This window comes from Cetorhinus maximus, chromosome 2 (genome assembly GCF_964194155.1).
Source record: "Cetorhinus maximus chromosome 2, sCetMax3.hap1.1, whole genome shotgun sequence".
NCBI classification, from domain to species: Eukaryota; Metazoa; Chordata; class Chondrichthyes; order Lamniformes; family Cetorhinidae; genus Cetorhinus; species Cetorhinus maximus.
The window spans coordinates 144,869,824-144,890,596 of NC_135880.1; the positions used below are offsets into that span (position 1 = coordinate 144,869,824).

At 41.2% G+C, this 20,773-nt stretch overlaps 1 protein-coding gene across 3 annotated transcripts in view; it reads left to right on the forward strand.

Moving 5' to 3' along the window:
- The window catches only part of gak (cyclin G associated kinase), a 133,422-nt gene that overhangs the window by 54,528 nt on the left and 58,121 nt on the right, over positions 1-20,773 (forward strand). For all 3 annotated transcript variants that reach the window (XM_078570498.1, XM_078570500.1, XM_078570499.1), the window contains exons 9-12: positions 5,089-5,201; positions 8,026-8,125; positions 10,941-11,058; positions 20,323-20,372. In XM_078570498.1, the coding sequence (XP_078426624.1) occupies positions 5,089-5,201; positions 8,026-8,125; positions 10,941-11,058; positions 20,323-20,372 (381 nt within the window). The remainder of the gene's footprint in view (positions 1-5,088; positions 5,202-8,025; positions 8,126-10,940; positions 11,059-20,322; positions 20,373-20,773) is intronic.

Sequence of the window (20,773 nt, forward strand, 5' to 3'; positions counted from 1 at the left end):
GGCCGAAGGGCCTCTTCTGCACTCTGCGATTCTGTGATTCTGTGAAAGGGAACTTTGGTTAAATAGGAATTATGTCAAGCCTCCAAAAAGAGAGTTTTACAGGCAAGATGAGCTCAAAGAGGGCATGAGAAGAGAAACCTAAGAGAGAAGCAAGTTCATGGCTAACTTCACAATGTATTTTTTTAAAAGAATGCATGAGAGAATCTCAATAGATCATTCTTCATAGTTATTTTTCAGTGAGTTTGCTTGCCAGGATGGGGGAACTCCAATGAAAAATTGGAGGTTCGACCCTGGACTATTTTATTGCAATGTATCAGTGTGGCATGATACTCAAATAGCAAATTAACTTTTAGTTTAAGGTAATTTTTAATAAACTAACTATGACCTGCACACTTTTAATTGTTTTACTATGCTGCAACCATTTTTGTGTCTTTCTTTAGATCTATCCAATTTGTAGCTGAAACATGCTTCTTGCTACATACTTTATGGTGATTGAGAGTTTTCATGAACTTTTGTCCTCTTCAAGGAGAAAGCAAAACTTTGTAAACCACAGGAACATAGTAGCAGGATTAGGCTATTTAGCCTCTTGAGCCTGTTCAGCCATTCAACGAGATCATAGCTTTTCTGCAACCTAGTTCCACATACCCGCCATTGTCCTATATTCTTTGATATCTATGGCTAACAAAAATACTCAATCTCAGTTTTAAAATTAACAATTAATCCAGCATGAATTGCGATTTGCAGAAGACAATTCAAAACTTCTACTACCTTTTGAAGAATTTTTTACCTAATTTCACTTCTGAAAGGTCTGCCTCTAATTTTTTAACCATGACTCCCCAACCAGCAGAAATAGTTTTTCCCAATCTGCAATACCTGTTTCTCTTAATATCTTGCAAAATTTGGCCAAGCTATCCCTTAACCTTCCACATTCAAGGGACTATCACCCTAGTTTGTGTAATCTTGTCACATAATTTAACCCTTGGAATCCAGCTATCATTCTGGTAAGTCTACGCTGCACTCCTTCCAAGGCCAAAATTTTGTTTGTTGTGTGTTGCCCAGAATTGTTCACAGTGTTCCAGGTGTGGTGTGACCAGAGCTTTGTACAGCTGAAGCATAACGTCAGCTTCCTTGTGTTCTAGTCCTTTAGAGACTATTAGGCTTTTTAATTAGTTTCTGTGCCTGTTTCTTACATTTTAATGATCTGTGTTTCTGGATCCCAAGTCTCTTCAGGCCTCCATTGTTTCTAACTTTTCAACATTTAGGAAGTACTCTGTTCTATCCTTTTTAGGTCCACATTTGCTTATGTTGAAATCAATTTGCCATAGTTTTTCCCATCCACTTAATATCAATATCTCTTTGTAAATGGAAGCATAAAGTTACATTGCTTAGAGTGTCACCTATCTTTGTGGGATTAGCTCTTCTGGATATGTGGCTTTCTATTTCTTCATCTAAGTCATTAATAAATACAGCGAATAGTTGAAGTCCCACCACAGGTCCTGTGGGACAGCTCTAGTCACATACTGCCAATTAGAATACCTACCCATTAACCCTACTCACTGTCTCCTGTTGCGTACACAGTTTCCTAATCAAGTCAATAATTTGCCTTCAATCCATGAGTTTCAACTTCAGCTAACAGCTTCTTATGAGGGAATCTTATCAAATGCTTTCTAGAAGTCCATATACCTGCAAATAAAATCCATAGACATTCTTTCATACACTACTTTGGTCATCTCTTCAGAAAATGCAATCAAATTTGTCAGGCATGACTACCCTTTACAAATACATGCTGGCGCTCTCTGATCAGCTGAAAATTTTCAAGATCTTCAGCCACCCTATGCTTAATTATAGGATTTAGCAATTCCCCAACAACAGATGTTATTTTCCTGGTTTCCCTCTGTCAGCTTTCTTAAATAACGGAATTTCATGTGCAATTTTTCAAACTAAAGGAATAGTTCCCAAATCAAGAGAACTTTGGAAGATTGAGAACAGCTGCAATGTTCTCAGCTACTTCCTTTAAAATCTAAGATGCAAACCATCTGTTCTTGGGGATCTGTCACCGTTCAGTACTGTTAGTTTGCTTGCGCTAATTTTTTTTTGAGTCCCAGTCCAATGTTCCCTCTAATTTTTTTTTTGTCCTGGGTGGGTTACATTCTCCTCTGAGCACTACTTTTTGTCCATGGACAGTTTGCATTTTAAAAGTCACTGAACTTCCATCAAGTCATGGGTGACCTGTTTATTTCAATGCGCAGTACATGCTAGACTGCTGCACAGCTGCACATGTGCACCTCAGAGGAAACTTTGCTCTCTTCTTACTGACCTTATTCTCCTCCTCCTCCCACACATCCCATTCTCCTGCTAGCCCTACACCCCTGCTCCTCACGCTTGCCCCTTGCCTCTGCTGCTCGCCTGACACTCCTGCTACTCATCTTCGTCTCTGCTCCTTATCCTTGCCCCGCGCTCCTCGCCCTGCACCCCTGCTCCTCTCCCCACGCCCCTGCTCCTCGCTCTGCGCTACCGCACCTTGCCCCATCCTCGCCCTTGCCCCCTGCTCCCTCTCCTAGCCCTCATCCCGTGCTCCCACTTGCCCTCTCATGAGAGTAGATGAAATACAAATGGAGCAGGGAGAATGCACACAGCTTTAAAGTCTGGTCTTAGATTGTAAATAACCTTACAAGTCCATTTATCTTGCCAAACTGTGAAATGTAATTCTCATAATCTGGTCTTTGATTCATTATCCATCAAGCTAGACAGCTTCAATTAACCTCTGGTGTCCAGGCTGATATATGTGGATCAGCCATTGCTAAAAAGCTGGATGTTCATTTGCCATGCTCCATATATATGATCAGTAACCTAATCTGCATCATAAATCTGCCTGTCAACAACAATTTATATTTATATAGGGCCTTTAATGTAATGAAATGTCCCAAGATGCTTCACAGGCGCATTAATAAAACAGAATATGATGCCGAGCTACATAAGGAGATCTAAGGTCAGATGACCAAAAGCTTGGTCAAAATAGTAGGTTTTAAGGAGTGTCTTAAAGGAGGAAAGTGATGTAGAGAGGTGGAGAAGTGTAGGGAGGGTATTCTGGAGCAAGGGCCTGGGCGACTGAAGGCACGGCCGCCAATGATGGAGCAATTATAATTAGGAATGCACAAGAAGCCAAAATTAGAGGAGCACATATATCTTGGAGGGTTGTGGGGTTGAAGGAGATTACAGAGATAGGAAAGGGCAAGTCTACGGAGGAATTTGAAAACAAGATGAGAAATTTAAAATCAAGACATTGTTTGACCGGGAGCCAATGTGGGCCAGCGAGCACAGGGATGATAGTTGAATGGGACTTGCTCTGAGTTAAGACATGTGCAGCAGAGTTTTGATGAACTTAAGTTTATGGAGGATAGAATATAGGAGACCAACCAGGAGTGTGTCAGAATATTTGAGTGTAGAAAAAATTATACAGTACCTTTAATGTAATGAAATGGCCCAAAACTCTTCACAGGAGCATTAATAAAACAAAATGACACCGAGTCACATAAGGAGATGTTAGGTCAGATGACCAAACATCAGCAGCAGATGAGATGAGATGGGTGAAGTCAAGCGATTTTACAGAGATGGAAATAGGAGGCCTTAGTGATGATGTGAATATGAGGGCGGAAGCTAATCTGAAAAATGGATAACCTGACACTTCTTCACATTGAATTCTATTGGCTCTAGTTTCCCCATTCACTTAGTCTATCTGTGTCCCTTTGTAACTTCCTGCTTCCATCTACACAACCTATGCTGCTTAACTTTGTCATCTGTGTTTGCAGTTCTCTATTCCTTCATCCAAGTCATGAACGTACATACTGAAAAGCTGAGGTTCCAGTGCAGATTCTTAGGAAGCACCACTTGTCACTTTCTGCCAATAAGAGAACAAACCATTTATCCCTACTTCATTCTCTCCTACCTCCCAACCTATTACCAACCTACCTTTCTGTGCACTTTTTGCTCATAATTTCTTGTGCAAATGCCTTTCGATGGTATATATAAAGATTATCCTTATGCACCATGTTAATTATGGCCTCAAAAAATTGAATCCTATGATCTCTGTGGGAAGATCTTGGATTGCATGTGCTGTCCTTTTTTTTTCCTCAGTTGTAGGCAAACCTCCACTGTTCCAGTTAGAGAAATGGACTAGTACAGACTGACAGTTTATTTGAAACAGAGGGTGGGACTGGAACCAGTGACCTAGGTTCATGTTAGAAGATATAAAAGAACTATAGTATGCCATTGTGGTTTGAATTGATGTTAGCTGAAGTAGATTGAGATGGATTATAGTCACTTCTAATGTTTTGATGTAATATCATGTTGGTATAAATCTGTTTATTATACTCTTTCTGAGTCAACCAAATAAACGAAAGCAACAAAATCAGGGGTAACATAAACACAGCCCCTAAGTTAGGTCAGCTGTAAAAAACCAAAGAAAAAGTTTAATGGAAACTTACAAACATCAAATCAAAATGTGATTAAAGGGGTGGATAGGTGCACTGCAGAACTGGAACACATAATCAAGGCTGACACCTCAGTGCAGAGTTCAGGGAGTGGTGCAATTTTAATGGTGCTGCCTTTTGGATAAGACACCTGAGGCCAAAATTACCTGTTCATGAGGGAAGAGAAGTTCTCAATTTACTGTTCAAAGAAGAGCAAAGGAATTCTCCCAATATCCTGACCAACCAACACACACAAAACAGTTTAACTGGTCATTATCTTGATTATGTTTTGGCACCTTACTGTGTTCAAATTGGCTGAGAGATACGCCTACATCACAGTAGATTATAATTCAAAAGTCTTTGTTTGTGAAGCACCGTGAAACACCCTGAGGCTGAGAAGGAAGCTATAAAAATGCAAGTTTGCTTCTTTTCGTTAAAGCTGTGATTCCTAAACTCTAACTGGTGACTGGATTCCTGGGGGTGGGAGGGCAGTGGGGGAGGGAATTGGAGTGAATCCTAATACTATGTTTTAGTCATATATTAGCTCAGAGCACCTATTGACAGAAGGTAGCTTCTGACCTATAAATGACCTATATTTTCTCCCCTTTTGTTGCTGCAGGTAATATGATGAAGATAAATCCTGAAGAGCGATTGACTATTACAGAGGTTGTGAATCAACTGCAGGAGATAGCTGCAGCTAGAAATATTAATCTTAAATCTCCAATTACAGAAGTAAGAAACTTGTTCCTGGTTCTCAAGTTGTACACGAGGGGGTTCATCCCACTTTTAAAACCAAATTCAAATCTTAGTAATTAAATACCAATGTACTATAGCATTATAGTACTCGGTGCCCTGGTTTATTTATTTTTGCCAACTTTTAAAAAAAATCTCATGTTCAAATAGAGGAAAACAATAGCCATTGATTATGCTGCAGGTTGTGATGGTCATGTCAAAGAGTGACATTGCCCTGGGTTGCTGCAGGACCATAGACTTTGAATAAATTAACTCCCGCGGTCATCTGAGTTCGTATCAGCTCATCAGTAACCAGATGAGCAATGATTAAAACTGAGCTGTTCACAGTATTACTCGCAAATCACTGTTGAGTTTCTTCACTTGAGTCTGGTATTTTGTCAACAGCAGAAAAGATCAGCTGATTTGTGTATATCTTGATGTGATTATAATGGGAGGAAATGTCTTGCTCTCAGTTATATTGACAGTATGATTTCCTCTGTTCCTCTGCTTTTGATGTCTCAAAATAAACTAACATCTCCACTATCCAAATACAGTGTTGACCTTTATCGAAGATTAGGCCAGTGGCAAGATGATCTGATCATTATTTGATGCACTGTTTAGTTGTCTTTAGCCGATTGCTCCGTTGGGGTCTTGGCAGCAATTGACTGTTATGTTTAGAAGTGAAACAAATCTGCAGGAGCCACTGTGACCCACTGAAGCGCAGTTATCTAGTTGTGGAGCTGCATTGGTCCTGTCTAGGGAGAATCCTGTTACTTGGACTGTCCTGTTGTCTGACTGAAGGAGGTCAGTGTAAGAGAAGTAGTGAGAACCGAATATAGGAAGGTAAAGAAAGGGACTTGCACCAGGAATTAAATCTAGAGGCTTCTCTGCAAAGCCATGCTGTTGTCTTTATCTGTTGTGTAAATGTTCTTTTTGTTTTGTCCATTAAGATTTTAAAGACATAATATCTTATAGCAGAAATGATCAGATGTTTTCTATATGGTAGAAAAGATATGATTATCCACACACATTATTACAAGCTTTTATTTGAGTTAAATAAATGGGATATTCCATTATGCTGCAAATAGTATAGTTACATGGTGTGTAGCAGAACTGCGCAGGATAGTATTTGTTTAAAATCTATAAATTATTCATTCTGCCTCTGTGTATAAATGAATGAGTCATCCGAAGAGGGAAGGGGACTATTTGGTAATGTGCCCTTGCAGTGGCCATGAAAGTAGTGAGCTTCCCTCAGCTGCTCCTGTATAAGGCCTTATTTCTTCATCTTGTCATGTCATGATAGCAGTTCAGTATTGTTTTCATGCACAAAGTAGAAGTTGAATATTACTTAATTTCCTGTATGGGGGTTTCTCCTGTTTTTGCTGTTTTACAGTCATCAGTGTTGACTTCTGACTTTGACATGTTTATTGTTTATTGTGTTGTGTGTTAAGCACTTCAGTTGTCACCTCTGTTGGTGTTTTTTCTGTTGAAAGTGCATCAGTTCAGCTAGCTATTGACATTGGATTCTAGGTTTGCACATACAGTTGTGAGTGATGGATACCAACGATTGCCTAATAAGGAATACCATAGCAATGGGAAATTATCTAATATTTTGTGGTATTAATTTTCTTGGCTGTTAATCTAGACTTGCACAGTGCTTATAGATTGCTTCTTCTGCCACTCTATCACCAGAGCAGAAATATCTCTCTTGTACTCGCTCTCTTGCTTTTTTTCCCTTCCTCTCGCCTGCCGACAGAGAAACTGATTTGTGTATTGAATATGTAGGCCTGTCTGTCACAAAGTGTAGAAGTTGGTATGAATATTTACAATGAACCTCAATGTAATATCATGTAGAAAATGTGCCTCTTGAAATCATTTCTAGCTGGGTCAGGTGCAAAGAGAGCTGGCCTTATTGTTTCATTTCCGGACTGTTGATGTGATGGAATTATTTTGAATGCCTGAATGTGGAAGGAGTACTTATCAGGAGGTGTAAGCACTTTCTTGTCTTTTTAACATAGGTGACAAATTACAGTTTTGTGCAATAATTAATTTATCGCTTAGAAAACATTGAAAATAAACTATTTCTGTGACCCAAAGTACAGAATTGCCCCAGCGCTGCATTTGCATCAAGTTGAATCCTACTTCACACACTAACGTGTTGTCAGCCCCTATTTAAATGGGCAATTAACATATGTTGGCTGAAAAATAAGTAATTCATGCAAATTGGGTTTTATTGTAGCTTGTTGTAAAATAGGAAATTTTAGATCTTTTCGAAGTGCAATGAGTTAAAGAGACTGAGTATAAAGTTATTGAAGATTTTTTTCTTATTATGTTGTGATTTTTTGCTCAGATTGGAAAACATAGTATTTACTTCGTGGTTTAATATGTTGGAAAAATTTTAAATGGTGTTAAACTTTATAAAAGTGGGACCTCTCCTATAAAAAAAGCTGTCCATTTTCATATTGGTGCTAGAATTATGAAGGTAATCTGCACATCTTCAAGCTAATCAGCTTAAGTATCAAACAGACATGGTGTAGTCAGCTGCATACACTGGTCAAGGCTGGGCCTAAAGCCAAATTGGATATCCTGCTAGGTCTGCTTATAAGTGTAGGCAGCTGAGCATTGAGATGGCACTAACACAGCAATGCCCTGTTAGTTCTGAAGAGAAGCTCCTTGCTACTGCAACTCAATAGCAGAATAATTTGCAACTGGTGGCTGGGAATCTCGGCTTTCTTTGTTGTGCTAGTGTCTGGATTGTCCTCTCATGAGTCTGCTGGGCTCTTATCTGCGAAAGATCAATTATGATGGTTACCAATCCTTACAGCTTCTGGAGCAGAATGGAGGGGTGGCCAACAGTACGGTGGCAAGTTCAACGCCACAGTGGAGCAAACCAGCAGGACCACTGAACAACATGCACAATGCAGGTATGCAACCTATTTATCAACAAAGGAGGAATAAAGGAGTAGTAGTGAACCCTCCAGTATAAAACTATAGAAATGTGTGATGTGCAGCATCAAATTACATTCAAGTCAATCTCTTTCAGATTGATGGCCAACTCCAGTGATTTTGATACTAAACTGGATTTAGTGGTTGAAATCCTGCTGTCTGATTCGTTTAGGTTCAGGACTGCTTCTTGGTTCTACAGATTATGCAAGTCAGGAAGTTCATGTCGAAATCAGGTCACCAGTGATGTTGCTGCCGATGTGATGCACTCATTTTTTATTTGATTCTTTCATTTTCATTCTGCTTTATGTTGCTGATTAATTCACAAATTAACAAACAGAACAAGCTCTGGTTTGTTTCCCATTTGAATCTGTAGAATTACAGTGACAGGCCACACCCAAGGTACTGATTTATGTGTTTGGAGCATATAGTCCTGTTAAATCAAAATCACTGCAACATCATAAAATAAGATCACAAACAACGTTGTTTATATTGGGTATTTTATATTGGGCATTTCAAAGAGGTCCAATTGTGTTCCCTTTTTCCCCCCGGCTTCTTTCTCAGTGTAATGTGGAGACAAAAATTGGGTGATTGCAATTTGCTTTAGATTACTTACTTAAGCTGACCTCCATTGAGACCTTAGCTAGGTTTCCAAAAAGAACATTGTATCTTCATCAGAGTTTGGAATTGAATCTTGAAGAAGTTGGAAAAGTGTGTGATCGAAATTAGTTTATAAACATTATTAAACTCATTCTGTGCCTCTAACTTTTAATCCTGGATAAAAATAACTGGGCAGATACAATTGCATTCCTAGCACCAATGAAAGCCTCTTGCCCCAAACAGTGATCAGGACTGTTTCAACAGTCTATCTGATAGATTGTTTTAATCGATGGTATTGTATATGCACTTAAGACTCCTTACCATACATAATGATAAAAATGCTCCATGTACTTAGCATAAAGTAGAAAACCTTTGCTTTTCCCAACCTATTAGATCAATATAGAACACTGTAAAAGTAAAACTATGCAGGTATTACTCCTTATCTTGAAACAGTGACTACACTTCAAAAGTACCTAAATGGCTAGAAGGGGCTTTGGGACAGCTTGAGGTTGTGAAAGGCACTTTATAAATGCAAGCTCTTTCTTCTCTCTTTAACTACTTCAGTTATAGTTGATCTGTCTATAAGGATGATGGTTGATTATTGATGAACATTGGCTAGCCCATTTTGCTGATGTATTTGATACATTAATAAATAATTGAACAACTTTTTATACTGAAAAGACACATTATATTATAGTTTCTCAGTTGTAGGCTCTCTCTGTTTGCCTCTGTGTCTGATCTTTTGATTTTTTTGGTGCATCAACAATGATGAGCCGAATAAACAGAACTGAAAAGCTATGTTGTTGATGGCTCAGATCTCCTGGCCTCCAGATCTTCAGAGACCGGACATACCCCACAAAATGCACTACGGGACTTGCCCTGGAAACCCAACACATTGACTCCGTGGAATTGCTCAGGAAATTTGAACTGGCAATTTCCCTGCTCCCCAAGACCCTCAAAAAAAGTCTTTGACCCTAAGTTAGAGTTGGAGACTTTGGACAGTTCTGACTTACTTACCTGGATGGTTACCCAGGAAATGTTAGATAGGAAAATCCTAGTCTAACTGTTGGGTAACTATCTACAACTGACCCCCGACTCCTGCCTCAAACCCTCCCATTGCCCCCACTCCCCCCGACTCTACCTTACTAGACTCCCACCCCCTGAACTCCTGACTCCCCTGACCTGACCAGCCCCCACCACCTACTCTCCACCCCCTTCCCCTGACCCACCCGCACTCACCCATTCGCTCACCCATACACTCATCCACTAACACAATGAGAAGCTTTGGGACATTTAAACTCTGATTTACCAGAATACGGCAGCTAGTACAAAGGGGGCCGTGGATTCTGTGCAGATTCTCTCTGCTGCTCCCTCCGAGGTTTCCTGTGTTGAGTGAGTTCAGCAGGATCCTCCACTGGAAGATTGTCCAGAAAAATCGGAGGAAGGCAAGCGGGTGTTTTTGTCTGATCAAGGTCAGAAACGGGTTCAGACCCTGATCGGAAGATTTGGGCCATTGTGTTTTGGTGAAAAATACAAGGCACAAAATGAGTGCATTGGTTATGGTCAGTTTCAGTCTGCATCTGGCTGCATTGAGATGCTCCATTTCGCATCATTAAGATCTTTGTTATGAGTTGAAGGCTGCACATTATACATTTCGAATTTCATTGATATCAGTGAGGTCACTTTAGGAATTTCTAAAATGTTGCATTTGTTTTTTTATATAAGTGTTGTATAGACATTGTCCTGACACAGTGCATAGTTTGTGAACCTTTTAACCACCTTTTCAACTCGGATTGTAGAATGGGAATCTGGCAAGTGAGGTGGCCTATGTGATGACCCTGGCAGCATATATAGACGTCTCGTACCTTTACATGGGACAGAGTTGATTAGGCCTGCTCTTTGTGGAAAAGCCTGGATTGCTTAAGCCATGACCATATAAAAATGCAGTCAGCTTTCACAGTCTTTCTATTTGTGAAATAAATGTTATTACAGTTGTAAGTATTAATCTTCTGTGCTGTTATTGGAGCAGCTGATCATACAGATTTGGTAAATATTTAAAAACATTCCAAAAATCTTAATTGTTTATTAAACTATGATTAAGTAGAAGGCAGGTTATGGAAGAGGTGCAAAAGGGGCCAAGGCATATGAAGTGAGTTGTTGGTCTGTCGTGGATTATTTGTTCATTTTATTCCTTAGGCATTGAAAATGATGTACAACACCCTGGGGGGTTGTTTGATATCCTCAAAGGAGGCACAGAGCGTTTCCTGACTAACATCAAGGATACATCCTCAAAAATGATCCAGTCAGTTGCCAAGTAAGTGGAGCTGAGAATTTAGCAAATGTTTCGTGTTCCATCAAGTCGCCCCATTTCACTGTGGGTGTTCACAGAGTCGCCCCATTTCACTGCGGGTGTTCACAGAGTCGTCACATTTCACTGTGGGTGTTCACAGAGTCGTCACATTTCACTGTGGGTGTTCACAGAGTCGTCACATTTCACTGTGGGTGTTCACAGAGTCGTCACATTTCACTGCGGGTGTTCACAGAGTTGTCACGTTTCACTGCGGGTGTTCACAGAGTCGCCTCATTTCACTGCGGGTGTTCACAGTTGTCACGTTTCACTGCGGGTGTTCACAGAGTCACCCCGTTTCACTGCGGGTGTTCACAGAGTCGCCCCATTTCACTGCGGGTGTTCACAGAGTCGCCTCATTTCACTGCGGGTGTTCACAGAGTCGCCTCATTTCACTGCGGGTGTTCACAGAGTCGCCCCATTTCACTGCGGGTGTTCACAGAGTCGCCCCGTTTCACTGCGGGTGTTCACAGAGTCATCACATTTCACTGCGGGTGTTCACAGAGTCGTCCCATTTCACTGCGGGTGTTCACAGAGTCATCACGTTTCACTGCGGGTGTTCACAGAGTCGCCCCGTTTCACTGCGGGCGTTCACAGAGTCGTCCCATTTCACTGTAGGTGTTCACAGAGTCGCCCCGTTTCACTGTGGGTGTTCACAGAGTCGTCCCATTTCACTGTGGGTGTTCACAGAGTCGCCCCGTTTCACTGTGGGTGTTCACAGAGTCGCCCCGTTTCACTGTGGGTGTTCACAGAGTCGTCCCATTTCACTGTGGGTGTTCACAGAGTCGCCCCGTTTCACTGTAGGTGTTCACAGAGTTGTCCCATTTCACTGTGGGTGTTCACAGAGTCGCCCCGTTTCACTGCGGGTGTTCACAGAGTTGTCCCATTTCACTGCGGGTGTTCACAGAGTTGTCCCATTTCACTGCGGGTGTTCACAGAGTCGCCCCATTTCACTGCGGGTGTTCACAGAGTCGTCACGTTTCACTGCGGGTGTTCACAGAGTCATCACATTTCACTGCGGGTGTTCACAGAGTCGCCCCGTTTCACTGCGGGTGTTCACAGAGTCGTCACATTTCACTGCGGGTGTTTACAGAGTCGTCACATTTCACTGCGGATGTTCACAGAGTCGCCCCGTTTCACTGCGGGTGTTCACAGAGTCGCCCCATTTCACTGTGGGTGTTCACCGAGTCGCCCCGTTTCACTGCGGGTGTTCACAGATTCACCCCATTTCGCTATGGGTATTTATCAGAGCCACTATTGGTGAACTTTGACATTCAGGAGGTACATTCCGAGGGATGACGATGACTGTGGAAATGTTATAACAATCAAATATACAAACCCAATAAAGTGCAACTAAATTTGTTTCACCTTTCCCTTCTTATTACGAGGAAGTCTACTTAATTATCAGTAACTTTGGTAAGTTGCTGATGAATGATTGCAGCTTCTAGCTAACCTGTTTCTCTAGATACCAAGAATCTCATTGATTTTTGTCTGTCCTTAGATGGGTTAAGTTCATTTATTGCATTGATTTTGTTTCAAGATTATTTTTTGGTCATCATCCTTTTGCATTATAAATACCCTGTAGATTTTTTTGCGCTACGATTGTGAAATTTTTGCCAGTATTACATCACTTAAGGATGTTTTACTCAATTGCCACAGATATATTCGCACCTTTTTATATAAATACACTTTCAAAAAGCTAAGTATTGTAAACAAATTGCAAGTCCAAGCAGGAAAGCTGTCAAACATTTAACAATTAGCAATCTGGGTGTAAACATTTTTATATTAAAATAAAAAAATGTACTTTAGTTTACTACCATGATGTAGTACTTGGTTGCACTCTTAATGTGGTATTTGTGGAAGGACAGATGGGTAGCATAGTAATACACATTTGCATAGTAGCGCATCAGATATGGGAAAGCGCAGAGGGACAGATGCACACAGGGACTATCCCATTTTCTCTAGGTGTGAGTTTTGGGTTGTGCCACTATTTCTGCGTAACGTGGGGCCAATGGCATATGCTCTGTCCCATCATTGATGGGCCTTGATGCGTTCTTTTGAGTCACAGATTTTAGGGACTCAAATAAAAATGACAGTGGAGAAAAAATGATGACACATTTGATATATTTGTACCTGTCGACTGTTTAAATAATTATTCTAAAAAATGTTTTAAGTTTAAAATGGACTTAGAATTTAGTCTTTTGAAAAGAACATAGTCACATCAATTCATTCTGCAACATCATGCCCATTTTCTGGAGCTGAAAGCAGACATGTTTAAGCTATTGTGCTAAAGTATGTGTGTGGACACAGGAGAAGATGGCAACAAATCAGAGCTTTCTCTTTTCTACCCACTCTTTTTTTCTTTCTGCTTAACATTTCTGCTCCAACCCATTAGTGTAAGCTAACAGAATAAATGTATCCTTCATAGTTACGGCCACTGTTTTGCTGATAAGTCAACTAACAGGAGAAAAATGTCTGTCCAAAAGGATTGCCTAGCTTCCATTTGCTTTCCTTATTTGATGACAGCCCATTAGTAAATTTGAATCAGTTATGTTATGATGCTGGCTTGCTCTGGAATTTGGGGTGTCAATCAAAAGAACATTAAATTTTATTGTTCAAACTAGATGTATCATTCCAGTTGGAGAGACAGCTATTTTGATATTTGCATTTCCCTTTAATTTTCAATTTTTTGCCCAAGAATGTGTTATTTTTAATTTAGTATCGATGAGCACTTAGCATTTTTTGTTTCCCATTGTGAATGTTGCTGCTTGTTACTGCTTGTTTTGAATATTCACTCAATTTTTTTCTTTCTAAACATCTCTGTGCCTCTGGTAGCAATCCCAGGTAAATATTTTAGTCTGTGTGCTGCTAAGTTATAGCTTTGTAATAACTGGATTTGGTCTACTCTTTGAATGGTGTTCATAAACTGTTCTCCCTGAAGCTCAAATCTTAATTGAGGTGTTTGCATGTGTTTTCTTTTGAAGGGCTACAACTGTAAACACTGTTAGTTTAATTTTATTTACAAGGGGAAGGGGTGCAGCAAGAAAGGAAGAATTGGGGATGCTTTGTTAGAAATAGCAGCCGAACGAGCAGGCTCATCAATCTTCCAGATTCTAACTGACCTTGAAATCCTGCTGGTGTCCCTCAGTCAATGATGTTTTAAAAAGTTGTTAGTCAGCAGTTTAAACTGGAGTGCCTAGATTTGGCAGATTAAAAAATATATCTGTTGGAAAGATGCTATGTTTTTGCTTGTTCTCAGTTTTATATTTTTGAATTATTTTGCACTGCTGCATTTCAGGGATGCTTGGATTGGTAAATTGAGCAATTGTAATTTTGCACATCCACCATCAGCATCAGGCAGCCATGAAGAGTAATTCAAAAAGGAACCGAACAGTTTCGAAGTGAAATCAAGCTGATTGAACTTTTCAGTACCTACAGCCTCTGATCTACTTTTGCCTGAGTTGAATGTTCCAATGGTCATTGTTCAGGGATGCCTTCAGCTCAGTTTTGTAAAATAATGTTCAGGACTGAGTACAGTTAACAAGTTGCATAAAATTTTTGACATTCTGCCATCACATTATTTAGAAAGTTTAAAGTTCATTATGAAAAACATAAATACCAAAACGTCTCCCTCTTTAGACTAATTATTAAAGTGTCTAATTGTGTTAATGCAGGCTTGTCCCGGTTCCTCCCTGGTTCCTCCCTGCATTCAACTGGCTCTCAACATATCCCAGGGTGGGCAGCCGCATTTCAACATTGCTAGGCCTCAGGCCTCTCTTCCACTCTCACCGCACCTCCCCCGCCCCGCAGCCGATTTGGTGAGCGTGGGCAAGTGAGTGATTGTGAGGGTGAGTGTGTGTGTGTGCCTGAGAGAGGGTGTGTGTGCCTGAGAGAGGGTGAGCGTGTGTGTGTCTGAGAGAGGGCGTGTGTGTGTGTGTCTGAGAGGGGGGCGTGTGTGTGTGTCTGAGAGGGGGGCGTGTGTGTGTGTGTCTGAGAGGGGGGCGTGTGTGTGTGTGTCTGAGAGGGGGGCGTGTGTGTGTGTCTGAGAGGGGGCGTGTGTGTGTCTGAGAGGGGGCGTGTGTGTGTCTGAGGGGGCGTGTGTGTGTCTGAGAGGGGGCATGTGTGTGTCTGAGAGGGGGTGAATGTGTGTGTGTGTGTGTATCTGAGAGGTGGTGAGTGTGTGTGTGTCTGAGAGGGGGTGAGTGTGTGTGTGTCTGAGAGGGGGTGAGTGTGTGTGTGTGTCTGAGAGGGGGTGAGTGTGTGTGTGTGTCTGAGAGGGGGTGAGTGTGTGTGTGTGTCTGAGAGGGGGTGAGTGTGTGTGTGTGTCTGAGAGGGGGTGAGTGTGTGTGTGTGTCTGAGAGGGGGTGAGTGTGTGTGTGTCTGAGAGGGGGTGAGTGTGTGTGTGTGTCTGAGAGGGGGTGAGTGTGTGTGTGTGTCTGAGAGGGGGTGAGTGTGTGTGTGTCTGAGGGGGGGTGAGTGTGTGTGTGTGTCTGAGGGGGGGTGAGTGTGTGTGTGTGTCTGAGAGGGGGTGAGTGTGTGTGTGTGTCTGAGAGGGGGTAAGTGTGTGTGTGTGTCTGAGAGGGGGTGAGTGTGTGTGTGTCTGAGAGAGGGTGAGTGTGTGTGTGTGTATGAGAGAGGGTGAGTGTGTGTCTGAGAAAGAGGATGTGTGTGTGTGTGTGTCTGAGTGAGGGTGAGCGTGTGTGTGTGTGCCTGAGAGAGGGTGAGCGTGTGTGTCTGAGGGAGGGTTAGTATGTGTCTCTGAGAGAGGGGGTGTGTCTATGTGTCTGAAAGAGGGGGTGTGTCTGTCAGAGAGGGGGTGTGTCTATGTGTCAGAGAGCGAGAGGGAGGGTGTGTGTATCAGAGGGAGAGAGAGGGTGTGTGTGAGGGAGAGAGGGTGTGTGTGAGGGAGAGAGAGGGTGTGTGTGTGTGTGTGAGAGGGGGTGAGAGAGGGTGTGTGAGAGAGAGGGTGTGTGTGTGTGAGTGTGTGTGTGAGAGAGGGTGTGTCTGTATGTGTGTGTGTGAGAGAGAGTGAGGGTGTGTGTGTGAGAGAGAGGGTGTGTGTGTGTGAGAGAGAGGGTGTGTGTGTGAGAGAGTGAGGGTGTGTGTGTGAGAGAGAGTGAGGGTGTGTGTGTGAGAGAGAGTGAGGGTGTGTGTGTGAGAGAGAGAGGGAGAGAGGTGTGTGAATGTGAGAGAGACAGGGAGAGAGGGTGTGTGTGTGAGAGAGAGAGGGTGAATGTGTGTCTGTTTGTGTGTGTGAGAGAAAGAGGGAGGGTGTGTGTGTCTGTCTGCATATGAGAGAGAGGGTGAGTGTGTCTGTCTGTCTGTGTGTGAGAGAGAGAGAGGGAAGGTGTGTGAGAGACAGAGGGAAGCTAAGAGTGTGAGTGAGTGAGAGAGGGGTAGGGCTGAGTGTGAGAGCGAGAGAGAGAGAGGGGAGTGTCTCAGTGTCCTCATCCGCCCTCACCCTCACACACTGAAAGGCACTTTCATCTACACTCGCAGTGGTGAGTGTGAGCACCCTGTGCCTGGGAGTGAGCTGGACTCACACACACTCACCCTTTCACACTCAAATTGTCGTGTGAATTAAAAAAAAGATTAATGAATAATTTATTGTCGTGTTTCTTTACTCAACAAATTGTTTCTTTTCATACGCCAGTTTTTATTTTGAAATTCATGTTTAATGTTGTGCCAAACCCTATCTTGCTCATTGCTGCTCCCCTATCCCCCCGACAAGTGTGAGAAAAATTGAAATGTGGCCCCCCCAAGGGAAAAAGCTGGACAAGTCTGTGTTGATGTGCCATTTTTCCATTGATATATTGTAGATTAGGTATAATTCCTATGAACAATGCCAGGGAAAGTTCAAATTGATTTGAGTTATATGTATTTGAAACTGTGATGGCATGTGTTTGCAATGAATGTTGCCTGTATTAAGTCCATAAAGTGGAATGTTAAAAAAATACAGCCCTGCAGTGTTGTGAAGGTTTGTGTTCACCTTTACGTGTGCTGTGCCTTTACTTATAATCAGCCTTTCGGACATAATAGTTTTGCATTTTTCCTGATTAACTTTGTTAAATTTATGGATATATTTTATCCTTATATTTGATCCTTTGAGCATGATTCTGCACATTCTGCTGAGCACTGGTTGCAAGGCGTATTCAGAACTCCTGTTTATATAGTTGAACAATAACATTAACTCGCTTGCATTTATATAGCAATCTAGAAAAATTTCTGAAGGTGAGAAAAGTAAATAAAAATGAATGCCAAGCTGTGATTGGAGGATGGCATTGGTGATATTTACATCATCTCGTCGTTTGTCATCCCTTGTTACGTAAGGGAGGTAGGTCATTGAGGCTTCCTTTCCAAAGATAGCTAAGTCCATTTTATACTTTCTTGCCAGAGACAAGCAGTCAAACATTTGTGGGTGCCACGTGTCAAATCTGCTGTGTACTAGGACCAAAAAGGATTCCACTGCCTCAATGTCCGACTGTTGTGTGACCATCAAAACATGAAGGTCAATGCTTGGTATCCTCGTAACAGTTGTGATGCCTTCATTAACTGGAAGTCTGCTGTGCTAGCTGCATTTGAGCCCAAACGGCAAACCAAATTGTTTGGATAACAAGAGTTATCCACTGATGACACTGCTCATGACTCCGAATGATACTCAGCCTCCCCCCACCTGCGGAGAATCATCCACAGATAATTTAATTCCTCTGAGCTACTCCCTCTTCACCTCATTAGTACCTGTCATTTGTTCTTATGTTAGCACATGAGCAGATGTTTGGAGAACTGCCCTCACACTTGAGTGTCATCAGAACAGCTACCTCTGAACATTAGTTTAAATACACAGGGGCAGTGGAATCCCTTTTGGCTCTAGTACACAGCAGATTTGACAGGTGGCGCCCACAAAGCAATGTGTGTGCAATAGCACCCTGCACCATAGAAAAGCCTACAATTTGAGCAAAACTAGGGACTCTGTTCGACTGCTTGTCTCTGGCAAGAAAGTATAAAATGGACTTAGCTATCTTTGGAAAGGAAGCCTCAATGACCTACCTCCCTTACGTAACAAGGTAGTATAAAACTGCATGACAGTAGTTTGCACAGAAATATTTCCTATTGCAACATTTTGGGATTATATGATCAATCACACACACATACCATATTCTTCCCCTTTCCCCTCACAAGGATGTCACTTTATAACATGTCCCTTTAAAGTCATGGTCACACCTGTTTTATTTTATTAAATGGGGTTCTGAAACATTTAAAGCTGATCTGAATATTAGATGATGGCACATCTGCACCTCAACTGCACTTTTCTTTACCTTTGCTTCATATCCTGTGACATTTTTACCAAACAAAATTTTATCTGTCTCAGTCTTGAAATCGCCAATTGTTCTAGTATCCACAGTCTTTGTTTGTGGGGGGCAGAGTAGAGCTCCAGATTTCCATTAACTTCTGTGATAAAGGGCTTGCCCTGAGGAGATGTGTTTCTGCCAGACGTAACTCTGAGAATTTCATGCAAACAATTATGGGGATTTCAAGCAGGACCATTATTAGGGGTCAGTATTAGGGCCACAGTTACTTTTGAAATATATTAATGACCTGGAACTTTTGTGTAGGAAGCAAAATTTCAAAGTTTGCGCATGGCACAAAACTTAGAAATGTAGTAAACAGTGAGAAGGATACTAATAGACATCAGCAGGATATAAGACTGGTGAAATGGGCAGACACATGACAATTAAATTTAATGCAGAGATGTGTAAAGTAATGCATTTTAGGAGTCAGACCAAGGAAGGGTAGTAGTCAACTAGGTGGTACACTTGTAAAGGGGATGCAGGAACAGAGAGACCTGGGGGTTCACATACACAAATCTTTGGTGGCAGGACAAATCAAGGGGAATGTTTCTTTTTTTTTTAAGTAGCAGAGAGAACTTGGGCTTTATAAACAGAAGCATAGAGTACAAGAGCAATGAAGTTCTGCTAAACCTTTATATATCACTGGTTAGGACTCAGCTGGAGTCATATGTAGAATTTTGGGCACCACACTTTAAAAAAGATGTCAAGGCTTTACAAAGGCTGCTTTGCAGAAGAGATTTATTAGAATGGTAGTAATGATTAGGTACTTCAGTTATGTGGAGAGATTGGAGAAGTGAATCTGTTCTCCTTAGAGCAGAGAATGTTAAAGGGAGATGTACTGGAGGTGTTCAAATTATGAAGGGTTTTGATTGGGAGGAACTGTTTCCACTGGCAGGAGGGTTGATAACCAGGGAATACAGGTTTAAGATAATTGCAAAAGTGCCAGAAGCAAGCTGAGAATTTTTTTTATGCAGTGACGTATGTTGACTTTGAACACATTATCTTAAAGGGTGGTGGAGACAGATTTGGTCATAACTTTCAGAAGAGAATTGAATATGTACTTGATAAAGAAAAAAGCTTTAAGGCTTAATCTTTATTTAAACTATCTTTGTCAATTTCATTCATTGTTTCTGTTTTGGCTTCTGTGCCCAATGGAATTTTTGTTCTACATGATTTACCTGAAAAGATAGTGGACACAGATTCAAGATTAATTTTAAAAAGTGATTTGGATATATACTTGAAAAGAAAAAAATTGTGGGGAAAAGGCAGTTAAATGGGACTAATTAGATTCCTCTTTCAAAGGTTCGACACAGGCATGATGGGCTGAATGACAAGCTCCTGTGCAGTACAATTCTATGATGCAGCAGCCACAGTGCTGAACTCTAACTATCCTCTGGGTGTTATTCATCATGAATTGGAAGTAGCTCCTGATTAATTGGATGCCCTTTCTGTTTTTAACTCATACTTAAGTGAAAGAAATGGGTAATTGGGATACTGACTGTGTCCCACATGTGTGACTCTTGAGAATCTAAGATGATTACTTCATAAAAGCAAAATACTGTGGATGCTGGAGATCAGAAATAAAAACAAAGTGCTGGAAAAACTCAGCAGGTCTGGTAACATCTGTGGAGAGAGAAGCAGAGTCAATATTTCAAATCCAACTGTTCTGATTCCGAAGAAGAGTCATATTGGAACTCATAACGTAAACTATGTTTCTCTCTCCACAGATGCTACCAGACATGCCGAGTTTTTCCAACACTTTCTATGATTACTTCATTCTGGATTATGGTGCATTCCTTGTTCAAGAGTTAAGCTGTATGTTTCACTGTTCCCTACTTTACAATCTGTTCTTATGTGCTGTTTTTATGCTTTTTTTGACTAGCTATGCTAAAGGAGATTTGGACATTTCATATGTTACTTCAAGAATAGCTGGTAAGTCAGAAAGCCTTTGTGTTTCAGTGATAAAGCTTACTTGCATACAAATGAGCCTCTCTTTCAACAGTAGATTTTTTTACTAAAGGTTAAAACCAGGAGCCAACAGTTAACTGAGAATCACTTGTTCATGGCCTGGATTCCATGGCACAACTGTGCATTATTCTACTTCACCTTTGTTAAACTTTACAAAATTATAAATACAGGAATGAACTTTGGAATTGTTGATATTGTTTAGAGTTTTTTTTTGCAAACAGAAAACTTGACTGTAGCGAAGCCCCTATGCCCACCCCAATTTCATAAGATACTGGAGATTGTATTAGAAACAAAAGACTTTTTGATTTCTCAATGTGCTGTTCTACAACGTCCCCAGTTACACAATTCTATACTGAGGTTTTTGT